Source organism: Haliotis rubra, unplaced genomic scaffold (assembly GCF_003918875.1).
Source record: "Haliotis rubra isolate DU_JTF1 unplaced genomic scaffold, ASM391887v1 Scf1380, whole genome shotgun sequence".
Classification (NCBI taxonomy): domain Eukaryota; kingdom Metazoa; phylum Mollusca; class Gastropoda; order Lepetellida; family Haliotidae; genus Haliotis; species Haliotis rubra.
Window position 1 is genome coordinate 115516 of NW_025765315.1, and position 17685 is coordinate 133200.

Genomic DNA, 17685 nt, shown 5'->3' on the forward strand with positions numbered 1-17685 from the left:
CAGAAGAAAACTGTGTTTTGAGCGAAATATCCAAAACTTGCTGCCATTTGACTTGGCACTTGGTTCCTGGTCCAATGTACAGAGTGTTATTAAATCTTTAGATGTTTTGTAAATCTGTGTTGAAGTATAGGAGTAAGGATACGATATGGGAGGTACAGTAGTTCTAGCTTGCAGATAGCTTTGATTACTTGTAATGTTTCTGTAACTTGGCCAGTCACATTGAATTAATGCTTTGTTTCTGGCAGACAAACAAGGACAGAATGTGGTTTTGAATATGTTAGAAATGAAGAACCTTGTGTATGCACAGTGTTGTTTCCAATAATAGATTTTATCATTTCTGGATTTTCATTTCATTGTAGAAATACCATGGTCCAATTTCCAAAATGGCTCACATTATTGATATTAGGGAATAATTGAATTTGGAAGAATTGTCATTGCCAGGTGAATTGTAGTACTATCTACAGATGCTTATTGGCAGCTCGCTGTATACAATGTTAAACCATGTGTAGAAACTTTGCGTATATGTGTCATGTGACGCTGCTTGCAGATAGGGTTGCTCATAGACTAGCTCTGTGTGAACCAGTGCCATAGTCTTGCTTTCATTGCTCTCCATCAGCCATACATCATCACGTTCATCCACATCAGTGTCGTCATAACCTGCCTCTCAGTCATACCCTCATTCCGAACCTCACCTGTGATGGTCAGTCTATAAACAGGTCTCATGCATTCACATCCCCGGTCCCCCTCTCCGGGATTCCCACGCTGGATAGATCCTCAGCAACCCTTGCTGGTCGTAATATGCGACCAAATGGATCGATTGTGTATCATTGTACACCAAATGCTTGAATCTGTGCTCTCAATGTCAATCACTGGATTGTTTGGTCTAGACTTGTTTAATGACAGGCAGCCATAATATTGCTGGAATACTGCTGACTGCTGCATTAGCCAACAAACAAACAAACAAACAAACATGAAGCTTTCAGTGGATACAGTATGTCAGATGACTATTCTGCCTGTCTGCCACTGGTGTGCTTGTCCCGCCACGCTCCGTCGTTTTACTGGTTGGTGTGATATAGAATTGACATTAGTGATGGTGACATAACAGTGCTCACACATGCATTCACCATAAGAAAACTTACCACCACCTCAATGTTGGTCGTATTCTGCTGACTGCCGCTATATACTTTCACCCTCATGCATACATGTTTAATACTTGCACCTATTGCGACATTGCTGAGTTATTGTAAGTGTAGCATGGAACTCATCTCTCTTGGTTTCAATGACCAAAGCACAATAATTACCAGAATGTGCTTATGTCTTCATTTGTTTATTGTTAAATGCCACACTCAGCAGTATTGTAGCTATCTGTAAATAATCAAGTCAGGACCAGACAATACAGTGATTAATTTAATGAGCATCGATCTATACAATGATTAGAATAAAATAGCTCAATCAGGTCAGCAAGTCTGACCACCTAGTTCCATTAGTCGCCTCTAAGAACAAGGGTTGCTGAAGATCAATTCTAACCCAGATCTTCACGGGTAGCCTATTGCTTCATTCTGGAAAACATGGCTGTATGTGTGCAACTAAACATTATGGAACTGGTGTGAAGGATGATGTAGCTTATGTGCCAAGGGATCTAGTAGTATGTGTTAATAAGCATTAGCTATAATACACAAAGCTGTTGGTTGTTGCTCCTGCCGTCAACCACTGGCTTCTGTGCCAGGATGTGATGTGGCAGTAATGCTGGTGAAGGCAGCTGTAAATAGTGTGTATACTTACACACACACCAGCAAAATAGGTCTACCCTGCCATATGACGTTCACCAAGGTCACAAATACAGAAACTACCAGTAGCTAGCCACAATGGCTGCATATTAGTTTGTCTAATATGGTTACAACCATACTACAATACTGTACACAATGGGTTAAAGCATAACTGACATGAATCTGTCCACAGTTTATGTACTGAAGATGTATGGCATGGTTCAAACTAACATGCTATGGAACATATTCACTGTATATAATCAATCACAAACAAATATTATTAGTTGTGTTTGCTTCAATCAGATTATTCATCCAGTGTAAGTTCATGAAGCTACCGTGTTGTTCCAGGAATTCTCACTGACGAAGGATGGTAGCATCAAACACCTGGACCTGTGTATAACCCTGACAGGCGACGCCCCTGAGAGTGTTGTCAAACTCTACCAGTGCCAGTCTGACAACATTCTACAGGTAAATAGCACAGCCTTTTGGATGCATTCATACAAGAACAAGGTTAATTCAGACTTACTTGTCGGTGCAGATATACAAGTTATCCCACACTTTCACATATTAACTGCACCCTCAGCCAAGTGAGCAGGTGAGTTATTCCTTACACCACCTTTAGCAATATTTCAGCAATATCACATTGGGGGACTCCAGAAATGGGCCTCACAAATTGTACCCATTAGGGGAATTGAACCCCTGTCTTCGGCATGATGAACGAATGCTTTAACTTCCCCACCGACCTTGAGTCTGGTATACTTACATCCAATTATGTGGATAAAATTGGGTGTACTTGTATTTTGGTAGCACTACAAACCATGACAACTTTACTTAGTGTATGCCCACCTCCCCTAAAGCTATGAGTTGTCTCCCTTTTTCATTAGTAATTTACCTGTCTGTTGTAGTTTGGTAACCATACACCCAAGGACATGCCAGATTATTTAATTGATTTGCCAAAATGTCAAAATGTTATAGAGGAACAGGTCCGAGATACAACCAAATTATCATGGTGTCATTAATTACGTAAATAAGTCTGGGTAATGTCATTAGTTTTGTTTCAAAAATGCTTACCTAAAACAGTTGAGCTAGGGTTATAGGACAACTGAAATGGTTTTGGTAGCCATTACTTGTATCTTACTATTTGGGGTTACTTACTGGCAACTGTGATAATCCCTACTATTACTTGGATATTGCTTGAATGTTACTATCTGGGTCAAGAGCTTAATGTTACTATCTGGGTCAACAGCTTATCGTTACTATCTTGGTCAAGAGCTTAATGTTACTATCTTGGTCAAGAGCTTAACATTACTATCTGGGTCAAGAGCTTAACGTTACTATCTGGGTCAAGAGCTTAATGTTACTAACTGGGTCAAGAGCTTAACGTTACTATCTGGGTCAAGAGCTTAATGTTACTATCTGGGTCAAGAGCTTAACGTTACCATCTGGGTCAAGAGCTTAATGTTACTATCTGGGTCAAGAGCTTAATGTTACTATCTGGGTCAAGAGCTTAATGTTACTATCTGGGTCAAGAGCTTAATGTTACTATCTGGGTCAAGAGCTTAACGTTACTATCTGGGTCAAGAGCTTAATGTTACTATCTGGGTCAAGAGCTTAATGTTACTACCTGGGTCAAGAGCTTAATGTTACTATCTGGGTCAAGAGCTTAACGTTACCATCTGGGTCAAGAGCTTAACGTTACTATCTGGGTCAAGAGCTTAATGTTACTATCTGGGTCAAGAGCTTAATGTTACTATCTGGGTCAAGAGCTTAATGTTACTATCTGGGTCAAGAGCTTAACGTTACTATCTGGGTCAAGAGCTTAATGTTACTATCTGGGTCAAGAGCTTAATGTTACTACCTGGGTCAAGAGCTTAATGTTACTATCTTGGTCAAGAGCTTAACGTTACTATCTGGGTCAAGAGCTTAACGTTACTATCTGGGTCAAGAGCTTAACGTTACTATCTGGGTCAAGAGCTTAATGTTACTATCTGGGTCAAGAGCTTAACGTTACCATCTGGGTCAAGAGCTTAACGTTACTATCTGGGTCAAGAGCTTAATGTTACTACCTGGGTCAAGAGCTTAATGTTACTATCTTGGTCAAGAGCTTAACATTACTATCTGGGTCAAGAGCTTAACGTTACTATCTGGGTCAAAAGCTTAACATTACTATCTTGGTCAAGAGCTTAACGTTACTATCTGGGTCAAGAGCTTAATGTTACTATCTGGGTCAAGAGCTTAACATTACTATCTTGGTCAAGAGCTTAACATTACGATCTGGGTCAAGAGCTTAACGTTACCATCTGGGTCAAGAGCTTAATGTTACTATCTTGGTCAAGAGCTTAACATTACTATCTGGGTCAAGAGCTTAATGTTACTATCTTGGTCAAGAGCTTAACATTACTATCTTGGTCAAGAGCTTAACATTACTATCTGGGTCAAGAGCTTAACGTTACTATCTGGGTCAAGAGCTTAATGTTACTATCTGGGTCAAGAGCTTAACGTTACCATCTGGGTCAAGAGATTAGTGTTACTATCTGGGTCAAGAGCTTAACGTTACCATCTGGGTCAAGAGCTTAACATTACCATCTGGGTCAAGAGCTTAATGTTACTATCTGGGTCAAGAGCTTAATGTTACTACCTGGGTCAAGAGCTTAATGTTACTATCTGGGTCAAGAGCTTAATGTTACTACCTGGGTCAAGAGCTTAATGTTACTATCTTGGTCAAGAGCTTAACATTACTATCTGGGTCAAGAGCTTAACGTTACCATCTGGGTCAAGAGCTTAACGTTACTATCTGGATCAAGAGCTTAACGTTTCTATCTGGGTCAAGAGCTTAATGTTACTATCTGGGTCAAGAGCTTAACGTTACCATCTGGGTCAAGAGCTTAACGTTACTATCTGGGTCAAGAGCTTAATGTTACTATCTGGGTCAAGAGCTGAACATTACTATCTGGGTCAAGAGCTTAACGTTACCATCTGGGTCAAGAGCTTAACATTACCATCTGGGTCAAGAGCTTAACGTTACTATCTGGGTCAAAAGCTTAATGTTACTATCTGGGTCAAGAGCTTAACGTTACCATCTGGGTCAAGAGCTTAACGTTACCATCTGGGTCAAGAGCTTAACGTTACTATCTGGGTCAAAAGCTTAATGTTACTATCTGGGTCAAGAGCTTAACGTTACCATCTGGGTCAAGAGCTTAACGTTACCATCTGGGTCAAGAGGTTAACGTTACTTCCTGGGTTATTAGCTTGAGTGTTTCCCACTACAGATAAAGGTGCAGCACAAACTGAGGTATACATATGTTTTTCAGGTATGGGATCGCACTGAAGGGGAAACAATGCTGAAACACAGGAGCCACAATCTGTGTCTGGACAGTCAAGTTGTACAGACCAAAGGTCTCACTGCCAACATCTGTAATCCGGACTCAACCTCTCAAAAATGGTCTTTTACTTTAAACCAGATGAGGTAGTTCCAGAGGGGACTTCATCACATGCAATATTTAGTATTTTGTGTGTCCAACTCTCTATGCAATATTCTGGGTTTGCTTTGGTTTGGTCATGTTGACTAGTTGTAATGGAGGTTTTACTTACTTTTAATTTGTGTTGAAGACCAACCTTGTTTTATTGTCTCGAAAATGAAATCCACAACTTTATGCTGAAATGTTCAGAATGAGATCTGTTACTTTCTTTGCACATCATCTTTTATAGAAATCTTTCATAACAAAATATTACATAGCACCAGTTTTATCAGTTTTGAAGCTTTTTTTTAATATTAATACATGTACTCCATTTTATTTCATAGGATTTTTTGCTGTAAATCTTTTTGTAGGAAAGTTTATTTAAGATAGACTTCTACATGCTGTATTCAACTTAGCAAGTGCCGAGGGTGTTACAGTTATAAGAATATACTCAATGACACCATATGTGAAAGATGTATCACACATTCATTCTGATTTTGACACGATGGCTTAGTATGTTACCTGAATAAAGTACCGGTAAGCATTGGCTTGATTGAGAGATCATTGGCTTGCTGGAGAGATCATTGGCTTGCTGGAGAAAGAATTGTGTGACAGGAATTATGTTGGCTAGAATCATGCCTATCATCACCATAATCAATGAGGATGTATCACAATCTATTAGTCCAATGTCATAATGAGGATGGCATTGGGGTGGGGCCACTTATTTGGTTGAATACTGTAATGTAGAGCATGATACTTTTAATGGCACAATGTCATGTACAATGCAAATGAACACTATGTTGTTAATGTGAAGTAACTGCTCAATATGTGATACCAAACATTTAGAAATCAAAATAATGTATATGATCCAGTTACCATGGTTACATGAGAAATATACATATATTATAAATGTAATCATGTCTTAACTTAATGCTACCATGACATCATGACCTTTTTGATGGAACGTATATAATATTTATGTCAGTTTTTAATTAGATTTTGATGTTTCTTTTGTAATTAGTCTTGTATTTTAAGGAGTGTTTGTAGTCATGCGAGCAGAAGACAGTCTCAGGATGTTTGTTCAGTTGTGTCTCTTTGTCCATGTCCGATCGTGACAGAAAGTAGGCCTGAATGATGCAGCCAAGTCATGAGGCAATAAATACTTGTGTTGTTTGCAGGATATGTTACGATCACTATTTCAGAGTACAATTGCACCAGTTTATTCTGACATGACAACCTTAACATTTCTCCGAAAAAAAACAGTTTTACTTGACAGTTGTTCATTCCATTTTAGTTCCAACATTTATAGACCAGCTGACTTACAGTGTTTGTGAAATGTGCGATTTAGAAGGAAATGTTTTAGTTCCAACATTTATAGACCAGCCGACTTACGGATAAAGTGTTTGTGAAACCTGCGATACAGAAGGAAATGTTTTAGTTCCAACATTTATAGACCAGCCGACTTACAGATACACTGATTGTGAAACCTGCGATACAGAAGGAAATGTTTTAGTTCCAACATTTATAGACCAGCTGACTTACGGATAAAGTGTTTGTGAAACCTGCGATACAGAAGGAAATGTTTTAGTTCCAACATTTATAGACCAGCCGACTTACAGATACACTGATTGTGAAACCTGCGATACAGAAGGAAGTGTGTTGTTAATGTGTGTCTTAATGTCAGCCTTATAAGATGTGTTTAGTTTGGAATGTGCTACTCAAAAGAATTTAAAGAAAATGAGATTTCTTTGTTATGACTACAGTTAATTTTTCATGGCACGTGAAACAAATTGGGTGCTCTTGAACTATTTCGGAGTAGTATATAGAGTATACACAAGGTGTTGTAGAGTTAGTAGTTGGAGACTCTGGTAGCAGTGTAGCCACACTCCATTAATGAAAACTGTCCTTACCAAATACCTAAAGTATTAGAGATATAGCCAAACGCCCCTGGACTTGACCATAATTACACTGTGTCCGGTACAGAGGTGAGACCTGAGATATATTTTATATACTTGTATATTCAAATGTGATTTATTGTTGATTTACATGATGTTTTAATTTAATGATTGTGTTACAAAAAGTATGTTAGATTGTGTTGAGATAGTTGTACCATCATTATCATCATGTATAATCATGTTTTTGCTAATTAGGCAAATTTTAATTAACAGGGGGCTGAATTGAATACTAATCACAGCTGTCATGATTAGATAAACATACATCGGTATTTTATTACCTAGACTTAATAATGATTTCCTATGAAGCAAATTTTAATTAACGGGGCTGAATTGAATATTGATCACAACATTCATTGCAAGAGTAACGAACATCAACATATCAGTGATGTATGCAGTAGGGTAGAAATAGAAGATAGCCTTAAATAATCTGCTGTTATATATATATATACGGTCCATGACAAGGATGTAGACTTTATTACCAGTGCCTGTGGTTAGAGATGAAGTTTACTTCAGCTCTGTGACATGGTAGGTGATGGGCCTACAGGCTGAAGTGTTCACTGGTGACAATGAAGGACCTACGTTCAATTCCCCCTACAGTGTGTGCGGCCCATTCCTTAAATCCATAAGTTTGGTGGATGGGAGTGCTCATTGGTCTTGAAGTTTTCTATCCCCCAAATAATGCTAACAGGGTTTACAGTTCAAAGCAATAAAACCTTCCTTGTAGGTTATGGCACCATTGTTGTCATGGTAATGTTATTTCTTTCAAATTTTCACCGTTTAGCTGGACGGGGGAGGAACTTTACTTTTGAGATGAATAGAATTGAATATAAATTCTACTTTGAATCCCTATTCCCCTCAAGGAAGTGTCATTTTAGTACTCCATGGGAGTGCAGTTAGTTCCCTCCGTCTCTAACATAGCCCTACATCAGATAGTCATGTCAAGGTCACCTCAGTGCCAGGTGAAGGCGATTGTTATGGTGATGGTTATTGCATGTGTGTTGATAAACCCAGCCATCCCAGTCATTTACCTTGGCATGTGTACAAGCATAATGTAGAAACTTGGGTTATGTCTCAGCTGTAGTAATTGTATGTTGTACTCTTGTCTGTTTTATAATCATTTACATTTGCAAATAAGGATGTGCCTCTTGGTCTGCAACCAATTGCGAAGTGTACAAACCCTAAAGTGATCCAAACTAATAACCCTTAACTTATGTATTGTCTGTCAGTAAGGTTTTCTGGTAATGACTATGTATTTTTAAAGACAGTCATAGTGGAGAATTAGAACTCCTCTGACTATGATCTGAATGTTTAAACAGTTTAGGGAAAGCACACTCAGCATTCATCTGAGATTGATTGTGTCCGACTGTCCCAGGCTAGTCTGTCTCTTAAAAATGATGTGAAACATATTGTTTGTAGCATTTGAAAATGCAATTGAAACCTAACATGTGCAAAGTGTCAAAATCACCATGCGTCAATGTGTGGACTTAACTCCCTGAGACACAAATGAAATGTGGCATCTCTCCCAGCGTCCTCCAACAGCTTGCTGACATGTTGAAGTATAACAGATAGACTGTTGAAACCAACAACAATGTCCTTCGTTGACCCTTTCCGTATCTTAGGACCATGGTTTTAAATTCAAACAATTTCCCTGTTCTTCAGAGTTCAGTACAGTGGTATCTGGTCCTTGTTGCTTCAGATAGGTCCCACATTAAGCTCATATGTCTGGGTGTAACACAAAGCTGTCAAAGTAACATTTATCCCCTTGTTCGCCTCTCAAGAGAAATTTGGATGACAGGCAATGGTTGAAATTCCAGTTTTACTCTGCAAATACAAACTGTTATATGGTCCAGAACTGTGAAAATGTATCCTCCTTGACGATTAGCTGTAGGTTCAGTTGGCTGCCTTGGACACTTGCCTGAGTTTGGTCACTTTACAGGGTGTACCGAGACAGATCGTGAGGACGCCACCCGACAGTCTTCCTCCGCAATGTACATGATGCTCTACACTGCTGTCTATTGTGATATATTTATTTGGAAAGCATGTTTTTCATACTAGATTTTATAAACAGTGAACTACATTTTGTGCCAAACAGTCTGACGTTCATGACATGCTGATAATGTTGGTGTGAGAGGTGTACAGTTATAGATTTGTATTGTGCATGCTGAACGTTGTTTAAGCATAGCTGTAATCTGGATGTTGTTTGTATGAAGGGGTTTATAAACTGTAGATAGTTCTATCAACTTGAAATATTTTTTAGAATTTTACCTATCTCGGAAATCGCCATTACGCACCATTCATCTTTGTGTGCTTGAAATGATTATTGGAAGAGTAAGCTTGGATAAGCCTCAGTTGGCACTGTTGTGAATTGTGTTTAGCCTGTTGGGAACCTTAGCAGCAATTTAGAAAAAAAGCAACGGTAAACACAACTAAGCATGGTGTGCTTGCACTCATGGCTGAAAGATAAGCAGCAAGTTAGAAAAGCCAAAATTATGCACTCTCTGTTTAAGTGCAAATATTTTTGTTGAACGTGAAATACCTTAAAGCAGTGCTCTCTGTACATGCCTAAGGAAACGTTTGTGACCTATAAGCAGGATTAAAACAGAGCAGTTAGCTTTGTATGTATATCGGACACATCAGTGAGGCATTTTGACACTGTTCAGCTCAAAACATGAGGAATCAGCATTTTTTCAAACTCCTCTCTGACATGGATTGGATGTAGGATGTTCATCTGCTGATCTGACAAGAACTGACAGTGATGTGTGTCATGCCAGCATAATGGTACCTTCCATTCACACTCGCATGCAGTGTTTTACTCAAATTTCAAACTACACATGGCACATGGAAAAAAACCCACAGTGCCAGTACCTGGATATGCCAGACGCTGTTCATTGTCCAGGTACTCAAAACTGGTCAGCTTTGAGAATGCTGCAGGAAATGGTATATGCATTCAGGCTCAAGACATTCCGCTAATTTTGTAAGTGTATATATTTAGGCAATATAAATTTTAATGATATCTAAGCCTAAAAGTAATATAAATTTTAATGGTATCGAAGCCTAAAAAGAGAGAGGTACTTTAATATTTATTTCATTTCATTTCTATTAAACTTTTTAAAATTACAATTTTTAAAATTGTACTTTTCTTTTAATACATTTTCTTCTGTAAACATGTTTATTCGCCAATTAATGGAATCCTTTTTAAGACTTCTGTAAGTAAATATTATGGAATGGGTAGTTGAATAATGATCAGTACATAATGTAAATTATGATCATACTGTTTTGTAATCTATACCGTCTTCTTATTGATGATGTCTTTGAAACATGCGAGAGGAATCCGACAACAGAACCAGTCCTTCTTGAGTTAATGAACGCCAATGGGACCATAATTAGTTTTTGGCCTTTTATTAAGTGTGTAATGTCTCCCATGTTTAGTCTGTGCAATACACCTTGTGTGTTTAATTGGGGATTGCATGGTCACACTGGATGGAGAGTTTGTAAAGAAGCTACCTCAGAAGACAAAGTATCGGTGAGTTCAGGCTGGGTACATGACATACTGTAATAGTAGGATTAATGTTCACATAATCAACCACTACTTTACCTCTGTCAGTCCTGAATGCATAGTGCAGGACAAGTGATGCTTGTTTCCCAGGTTGCACAAGGTAGTTAATCAATCAATATATCATAGTATTGGTTGACTGGTTGACTAGTTCCTTGTAGATACCGGTCTTCTATGATGGCCATGGATACAACAGCACAGTTGTTTCTTCCATTCTAAGCCAAAACATTGTACATAATATGTACTGCATATTAAATATACACATATAATCAGTTCTGTCTCATACCAGTGATTAGTTTCCAATGATAACATAACAAGGTCAGTCATCTACAGGAACGTGGATCACTGTGCATCACTTTGTTGCAACATCTCCATGATGTGGAGGTCTTGCTGCTCAAGCTGCAACAGCCCAGTCACCAAGGAAGACATCATCAGACCATCCGTTCCTCACTTCTTGTAGTCCACATTATTCATCATACAACTGTTCATGTACAATTTCTGTGCTTTATTTTTAGGATAGTTTCGATAACTATGAAGATATGTTAGTTCTAGTGCTTGTAGTATGCTTGTCTGTTGATGTGGATTGGTTGGGTTGTAATAATCTCTGTCCCCTCACACTGATCCTGATGTCAGTCGAGACAGATTGTACAGTTATTCTGTGTACATACCAGTTACAATTCTGAAATACTGAGAGTTTCCAGTATTATTTGTATTCAATAATATTCAGTGTGTTTCATGAAATCAGTGGTGTTTGTAATTTTGTGTGATTCCAGTACAAATATGAAAGATTATGCAATACTAATCTAGTCTGTGTGTCAGCTGTTCCAGTAGAGGCAGTAGCTAGTGTGTCATGTGGCTATGGGTGTGTGAATGTTGAGTGGTATGGGCGGTGTTGAATGTTTTAATGCAATAGGTTCCTATGTGGCAAAGTGCAGGGATCCTCAGGTATGTACAGGTAGACCAGGAAGCAGTGATCTTCAAGATGGGTCAATCTGTCACAGTACAAATGGAATGCATAAGAAACTTTTATTTTTCAAAATCCTCTTCCTTTATCTCTGAAATTCAGTCTGGTAATCTTTCTGAATCCTTATTTTGAGTGCCAGTTTGAAACTTTAGTAGATATATTGTATGGAACTTCATTTTTATCGTTTCTTTTCAAAACTTCAATTTGATAATGTGTTTGCAAGTTTAATGGATGTCTTATTTCAAATTGAAAGAATATTGACTGTTAACTATAGTTCATTTATATATTTGGAACTTGAGATAATTTTCCTATTGAGACTCTAATAATATGTGTGCTTAAGTGCAACAAGTTGACTATCTCCTCAAGACACAGTAACCTGATTCAGAATGTCTACTTTCTGTAAGGGCTTTTTAGAAAATCAAATATTGTCTTGAATTAAGTTAATTATTGAATGTTGAACAATATTATTCACAACGTATCTACAATTATCTTTTTAATATTCATATTTTTAAATGGCATTTGACATAATGAAAATCATTGTATATATTCCTGTTCCTTAGGGTCAAGATTGATCCTGAGGATGACGGTCTGCCATATGTGATAAATGTATTCAGAGAGCTTTATTCTATGTTAATCTGAACTGATTGAAATATTAGTTAAAGGGTCTTAGATTGGGTGATTGTATGTCACTGTTGATGGTTATTGGATATCAATGTTGAGCCAAGAATGTTGATTGATGGAATACCTGCAATCAGTATTTTGCAATTGCCCATGGCTTTCATCAATTTGTATTAATTAGCTGTGTCTTGTACATTGCTATGGCTCACTACCTATGGTAGACAGAGTCAACAAACGATTTTACCAGAAATAAAATTTATGATAATTAATGCCTCTTGTTTTAGCTGGTTGTTAAAGGGAAGCTGTAGCATGGGGGCTTCACTTTCTGCATGGATTCAGGGCTGGAACCCCAGGTACCCAGCAACGTGAGCTGGTTGTAAAGGGACAATTAGATCGCTTGGTCAGGCTGACTGGAGACTTGGTTGGTATCCTGTTGTCAACTGGTCTCACTGATCAGTAAAACAGGTCATGCTGTGAACCATCGGACTCCAGATATGATAATTTACAGACTCGTATTTGAATGAGTGTCATAAGATATGATTAATGTTACAGAATCGGAATCAATTTGAATGAGTGTCATAACTGCCTTGCCTGTTCACACGCCAAATACATATGTAGAATGAATTCGGGATGTCAATGACTTGGTTGACACATGTTACGGTGATTGAAGATGAAACGCTGAACTCCTCAATAACCAAAAAATCAAACATAATTACAAGAACTTCTTCATGACATATAATATGCATTCTGATTATGAAAAAACAAATAAACCGAGCAAATTGCAATATTTTGTACTTGGGTTTACCTTCGAAGCAAGTATCAAAATGTGCACTCAGTGAATTACACCGCGGCTAATTGTGTGTGTATATATAGAAAGTTATGTTTTGTAAATACATGCTCATTTTTGTGTATAACATTTTGCAATCAACAGACATCATAGCATGTCCAAGTATACCTGCCTGTCTGTGTAATTACATAATGTACACGAACTTCGCCATAAATACATGGTGTATAGCCTTATTGGTGTTAAGTTATTATGTGGTGTATCGAAGCAGTTGGTATTGAATATTGCCATTAGCAGACAGGCAGGCAGACACACAGGTGTCAAAAAAAGACATTGAGTTTTCAAGGAATATCTATATCCAGTTAGCTTGTCAACTCTAAAAGAGGCCACTCGAACTGAGAAAGTGATCGTGTAGTGAAATAGACAAATGAAATTATATCAGTTTATTTAGTGTCATAACATACGCTGACTTGGATATCAACAAAACATTATGAAAATAGCTCACAAAGCCTTTGTATTCACCAGACAGCCGTCCAAGATTGACCTAGCTCTATGGCGCAGCCCAGCTGTTGAAACCCGTATTCAGAAAACTGGAAAATTGTTTTGATTTGGCCAGTTATTTTTCAACTTTATAAGTTGAATTTGCATTTTGACGCTTTGTTTCGTTATGTCCATACCGAAAGGTATCAGAATCTGCAAAGTTGTGTTTTACGTTGCATGTGACCTTTAAGCAACACAAATTTGTAGTCTCATTACATTGTCATTATTGTTCCTTATCCTGACTCATGCTCTTTTGCTTGTCTTCTTCTTCTTACGAACATAGTGGAACATTTGTATCTCCCTAATTGAATCTCCCTTCAATGTAAAATCACTAATTAGTACTCACCACGAGTTGCCTCCCTCTTCCTTAGCGCGGGAAAGGAGGCGCCACCCTCTGGCCTCATGCTTCACTCTCTCCTTCTTCGCCCAGTGAGCAGGATGTGAGAGCGCCTGTGTCTCCCTACACACTATATCCTTTGATTATTCTTAGTTTATTACCTCTTATAGTCTTCTATAGAGGTGTAGCTAGTATCCTTCTGCAATTTTGTTTTGATAATTATCGTATTTTCTGCTGTTTATTCACGGGACGCCGTGTTTGTTCAGCTAGTTTACGTTGATGAAAATCTGTACTATTTGTAGATTACGTTTTTCTGCTGCTGATCCGCATTTAATATGCCCTAGCTGTACTACGCCATGTGCGTTTTCTTCACGTTGCAGTTATTGTATTAATCTGTCTAATTCTGCATTTAATAAATATTATCTTTGCGTCTTGAGACGTGCAGCAGATAGATCACGCAAACAAGGTTTAGCCATGGCCGATACATCGGAACCCCTAGCCAGTCAGCTGCTGTCGGACGACCCCCTCTCGTCTGGTGTTCCGCTAGAGTTACCCTCCGAGGAGAGGCGTGGGACGCAGTCCGCCGTCTCCATGAAGCGTCCTGCATCCCCAGACATCCCGTCGTCGCAGCCAAAGTCTAAGAGGGTTTCGACATCATCTCAACGCAGACTCCGTACCCCCAGGGCAGCGTCTACCTCCAAGGGGAAATCAACGAAGTCTAGAACCTTCTCAGCCGAGATTGTTCCCGCCGCAGAACTGGGCCTGTATGATGATCAGCCGATCATCATACCCGATCTACGCCACAAGAAACGACCGGTGTCGGCAACAGTGATGTCAGCGCAGATCGCCATGCAGCCTGATGTACCAACGCTGATGTCTGACGATCTTCCTGAGGGCCCCGTCGTTACCAACGCAGAGAGGGCACCGACTACATCTTCACAGACCGTCCCAGACGACCTGATGCGGCAGATCATGAAGATGATGGAGGACCGATACAGACTGGAGAGACAACCAGCCCAGAGCCTGAGCCTTCGCGAAGGCTCCAACGTAGACGACACCCCAGAGGGACCCCCTGTCAACGTAGAGGCCACTACGATGCCACCTCCGCGAAGGATGTCACAGACCACCTTGGCGAAGGACCCAGATGTACAGCCTTCGCGAAGGCCTTCACGAAGGACGTCTAGATCGTCATTTACCTGGGGCCTTGAGCCATCTTCGTCTAGAAGGCCATCGAGGGATTCTCCAAGAGCTTTGCGAAGCTATCAACGTTCGCCACATAGATCACCGCGAAGGTCACCATTTAGACACAGCTCGTCAGCTCGTTCACCAAGACGATTTCCTCGCCGTTCTCCATGCCGATCACCTCGTCGTCCACCTCGCCGATCGCCTTGCAGGTCACCACACCGTTTGCCGCACAAGTCTTCACGGAAGTCCCCAGTCAGGTCTCCGGTGTCGTCATCCTGCACAGAGATAGATCCATACAGGTCACCATCGGAAGAGCATCAACCTCTTATAACCGATCCCGTTATAGAAGATCATGGAGGCATCATATTCTCAGACGCTGAGATACGCTATTGGATGGTGAATAACCTAGACCTAGCCTCACCGCCTAAGAACGGTAATCCGGCACACACTTACGTGATGAGGGAGGACGATGCAGATAACATCACCCTACCCCCGATCGACCCGATTGCTACGGTCCCACAGAATCTGGACACAGCCTTCCATAAAGCCACTAAAGTCCAAGCGCCACACTTACCACAGTTCAACGCTAAGAAGTTTGCAACTCATAATATGGACCCCTTTTTCAAGGCACAAGAGATCGATGACAACTACAAAGTGATCAACGATGTCAAGAATAACAACTATAAGATTGACGATCGCAAGCTGGTTCAGATCGAGACCATGACAAGGTGAATGTTCTTCGGCCTTAATAGATCTAGAACGATCAATGAGACTCTTATATCCAGATTTCGAGATTCGACATCTGAGGATGACAGAATGGTCTACTCGGCCCTACTTATGCAAAAGAAGGACCAGCCGTTTCTAATGGATCATCTCACATCAGTCTCTGCAGCACTAACCCTGGCTCGTCGTCAAGGCCTCCTCGCTTCCTGCAGCTGGGGTGAGCAGTTTACAGCTCCACTCTACACAGCCCCGTGGTCTACGCCATCCATCTTCAACGGAGGAATAGACAAAGTCTCTAAGGAAGTCACCAAGGATTCTAGAGAAGTCCTTATGATAAAGTCGATGGACACGCTAGCCAGCGTCATCAGGCAGACTTCACAGAGGTATTCAGGGAAATCTAAATTCACTGGATTACAGAAAGCACGGGATAGGAAGATGGCCAGCTCCAGAGGAAAAGATTCTTTTCGTTGCCAATATGGCAACTACAGAGGAGGATCAGGAAGAGGCAGGGCACCCAGAGGTTCCCGCAACTATAAACGATGAAAGACAGGTTCGGGAACGACTGGAGTCTTCCACCCCCAGCCGTTCCAGTACAACCGTCACAAGTGGGTGGACGCCTTCAACTGCACTGGGAGAACTGGGGAATGTTACAAGACCCATATGTCTCCAACATTCTTCAACACGGATATCGTATCCAACTACAGGCCACGCCTACGCTGACAGTCAACCCTCACAAGTTCGACTTCCAGGCGCCATCAACTACCAAAGTTAAGAGAGGATGTTACATCTCTCCTAACCAAGCAGGCCACAGAAGTACTAGATCAAGTAAACATCGAACCAGGCTTCTACTCCCCAGTTTTCCTTGTGCCCAAGAAAAACTCCAAGGAGAAATACAGACTTATTAACAACATGAGCACATTCAACAGAGATTATCTACGCAAACCGCCAACTTTTCGCATGATACATCTACCTCAACTACGGCACCTAATTCGTCCCATGGACTACATGGCCAGTATAGATCTGCAGGATGCCTATCTACACATCCCGATACATCCCGAATCCAGGAATACCTACGGTTTGCACTAGACGGGCTGAATTATCAATGGAAAGTACTCCCATTTGGAATATCATCGGCCCCCTGGTTATTCACAAGAGTAACGAAACCTATCGTCACTTACCTACATCGTCTAGGGCTACGCAGTGCGTTTTACCTCGACGACGGGATACAAGTAGATCAAGATCCACAGCATCTCAAACTACAGTTAAACTTCATCATTAAGCTACTAACACAGCTAGGATGGTTAGTAAATCTACTCAAGTCGGACCTAGTACCAACGCAAGATCTGCAGTTTCTAGGCATTCAATTTATCACGACACTGAACCGTATCGTCGTACCAGAAGACCGATGGCTCAAGATCCAACAGACCATCCCACAAGCCTTACTCTCTCCGCTACCACTACGACAATGGCAGAGTCTGTCTGGTTTCCTCACGTCAGCCCAAGACATGACTGTCAGAGGCAGACTACAGTTACGTCCGTTACAGGTCTTCATCAACGCTCATCTCGACGACCTACAACCATTCAGTCTACCGAAACACATCAGACCTCATCTACTATGGTGGACCAGGAGGTCGAATGTCTGTGAAGGCATTTATTTAACAGAGCCGGAATTCAAAACCCATCTCAATGTAGACGCGTCGCTCCAAGGTTGGGGAGCTCATCTCGCCAACCGGACGGGCATCAGGGTTATGGAATCAGCAAGAAAACAAGCTCCACATAAACATGCTAGAGATGAAAGCTGT

At 40.4% G+C, this 17685-nt stretch overlaps 1 protein-coding gene across 1 annotated transcript in view; it reads left to right on the forward strand.

Moving 5' to 3' along the window:
- Window positions 1-12583, forward strand: part of LOC124268446 (polypeptide N-acetylgalactosaminyltransferase 2-like) — a 61566-nt gene extending 48983 nt beyond the window's left edge. Inside the window, exons 13-14 of the mRNA XM_046703406.1 lie at window positions 2115-2234; window positions 5078-12583. Coding sequence (XP_046559362.1) covers window positions 2115-2234; window positions 5078-5236 — 279 coding nt within the window. The 3' untranslated portion in view covers window positions 5237-12583. The remainder of the gene's footprint in view (window positions 1-2114; window positions 2235-5077) is intronic.
- Window positions 12584-17685: the final 5102 nt, after the last annotated feature.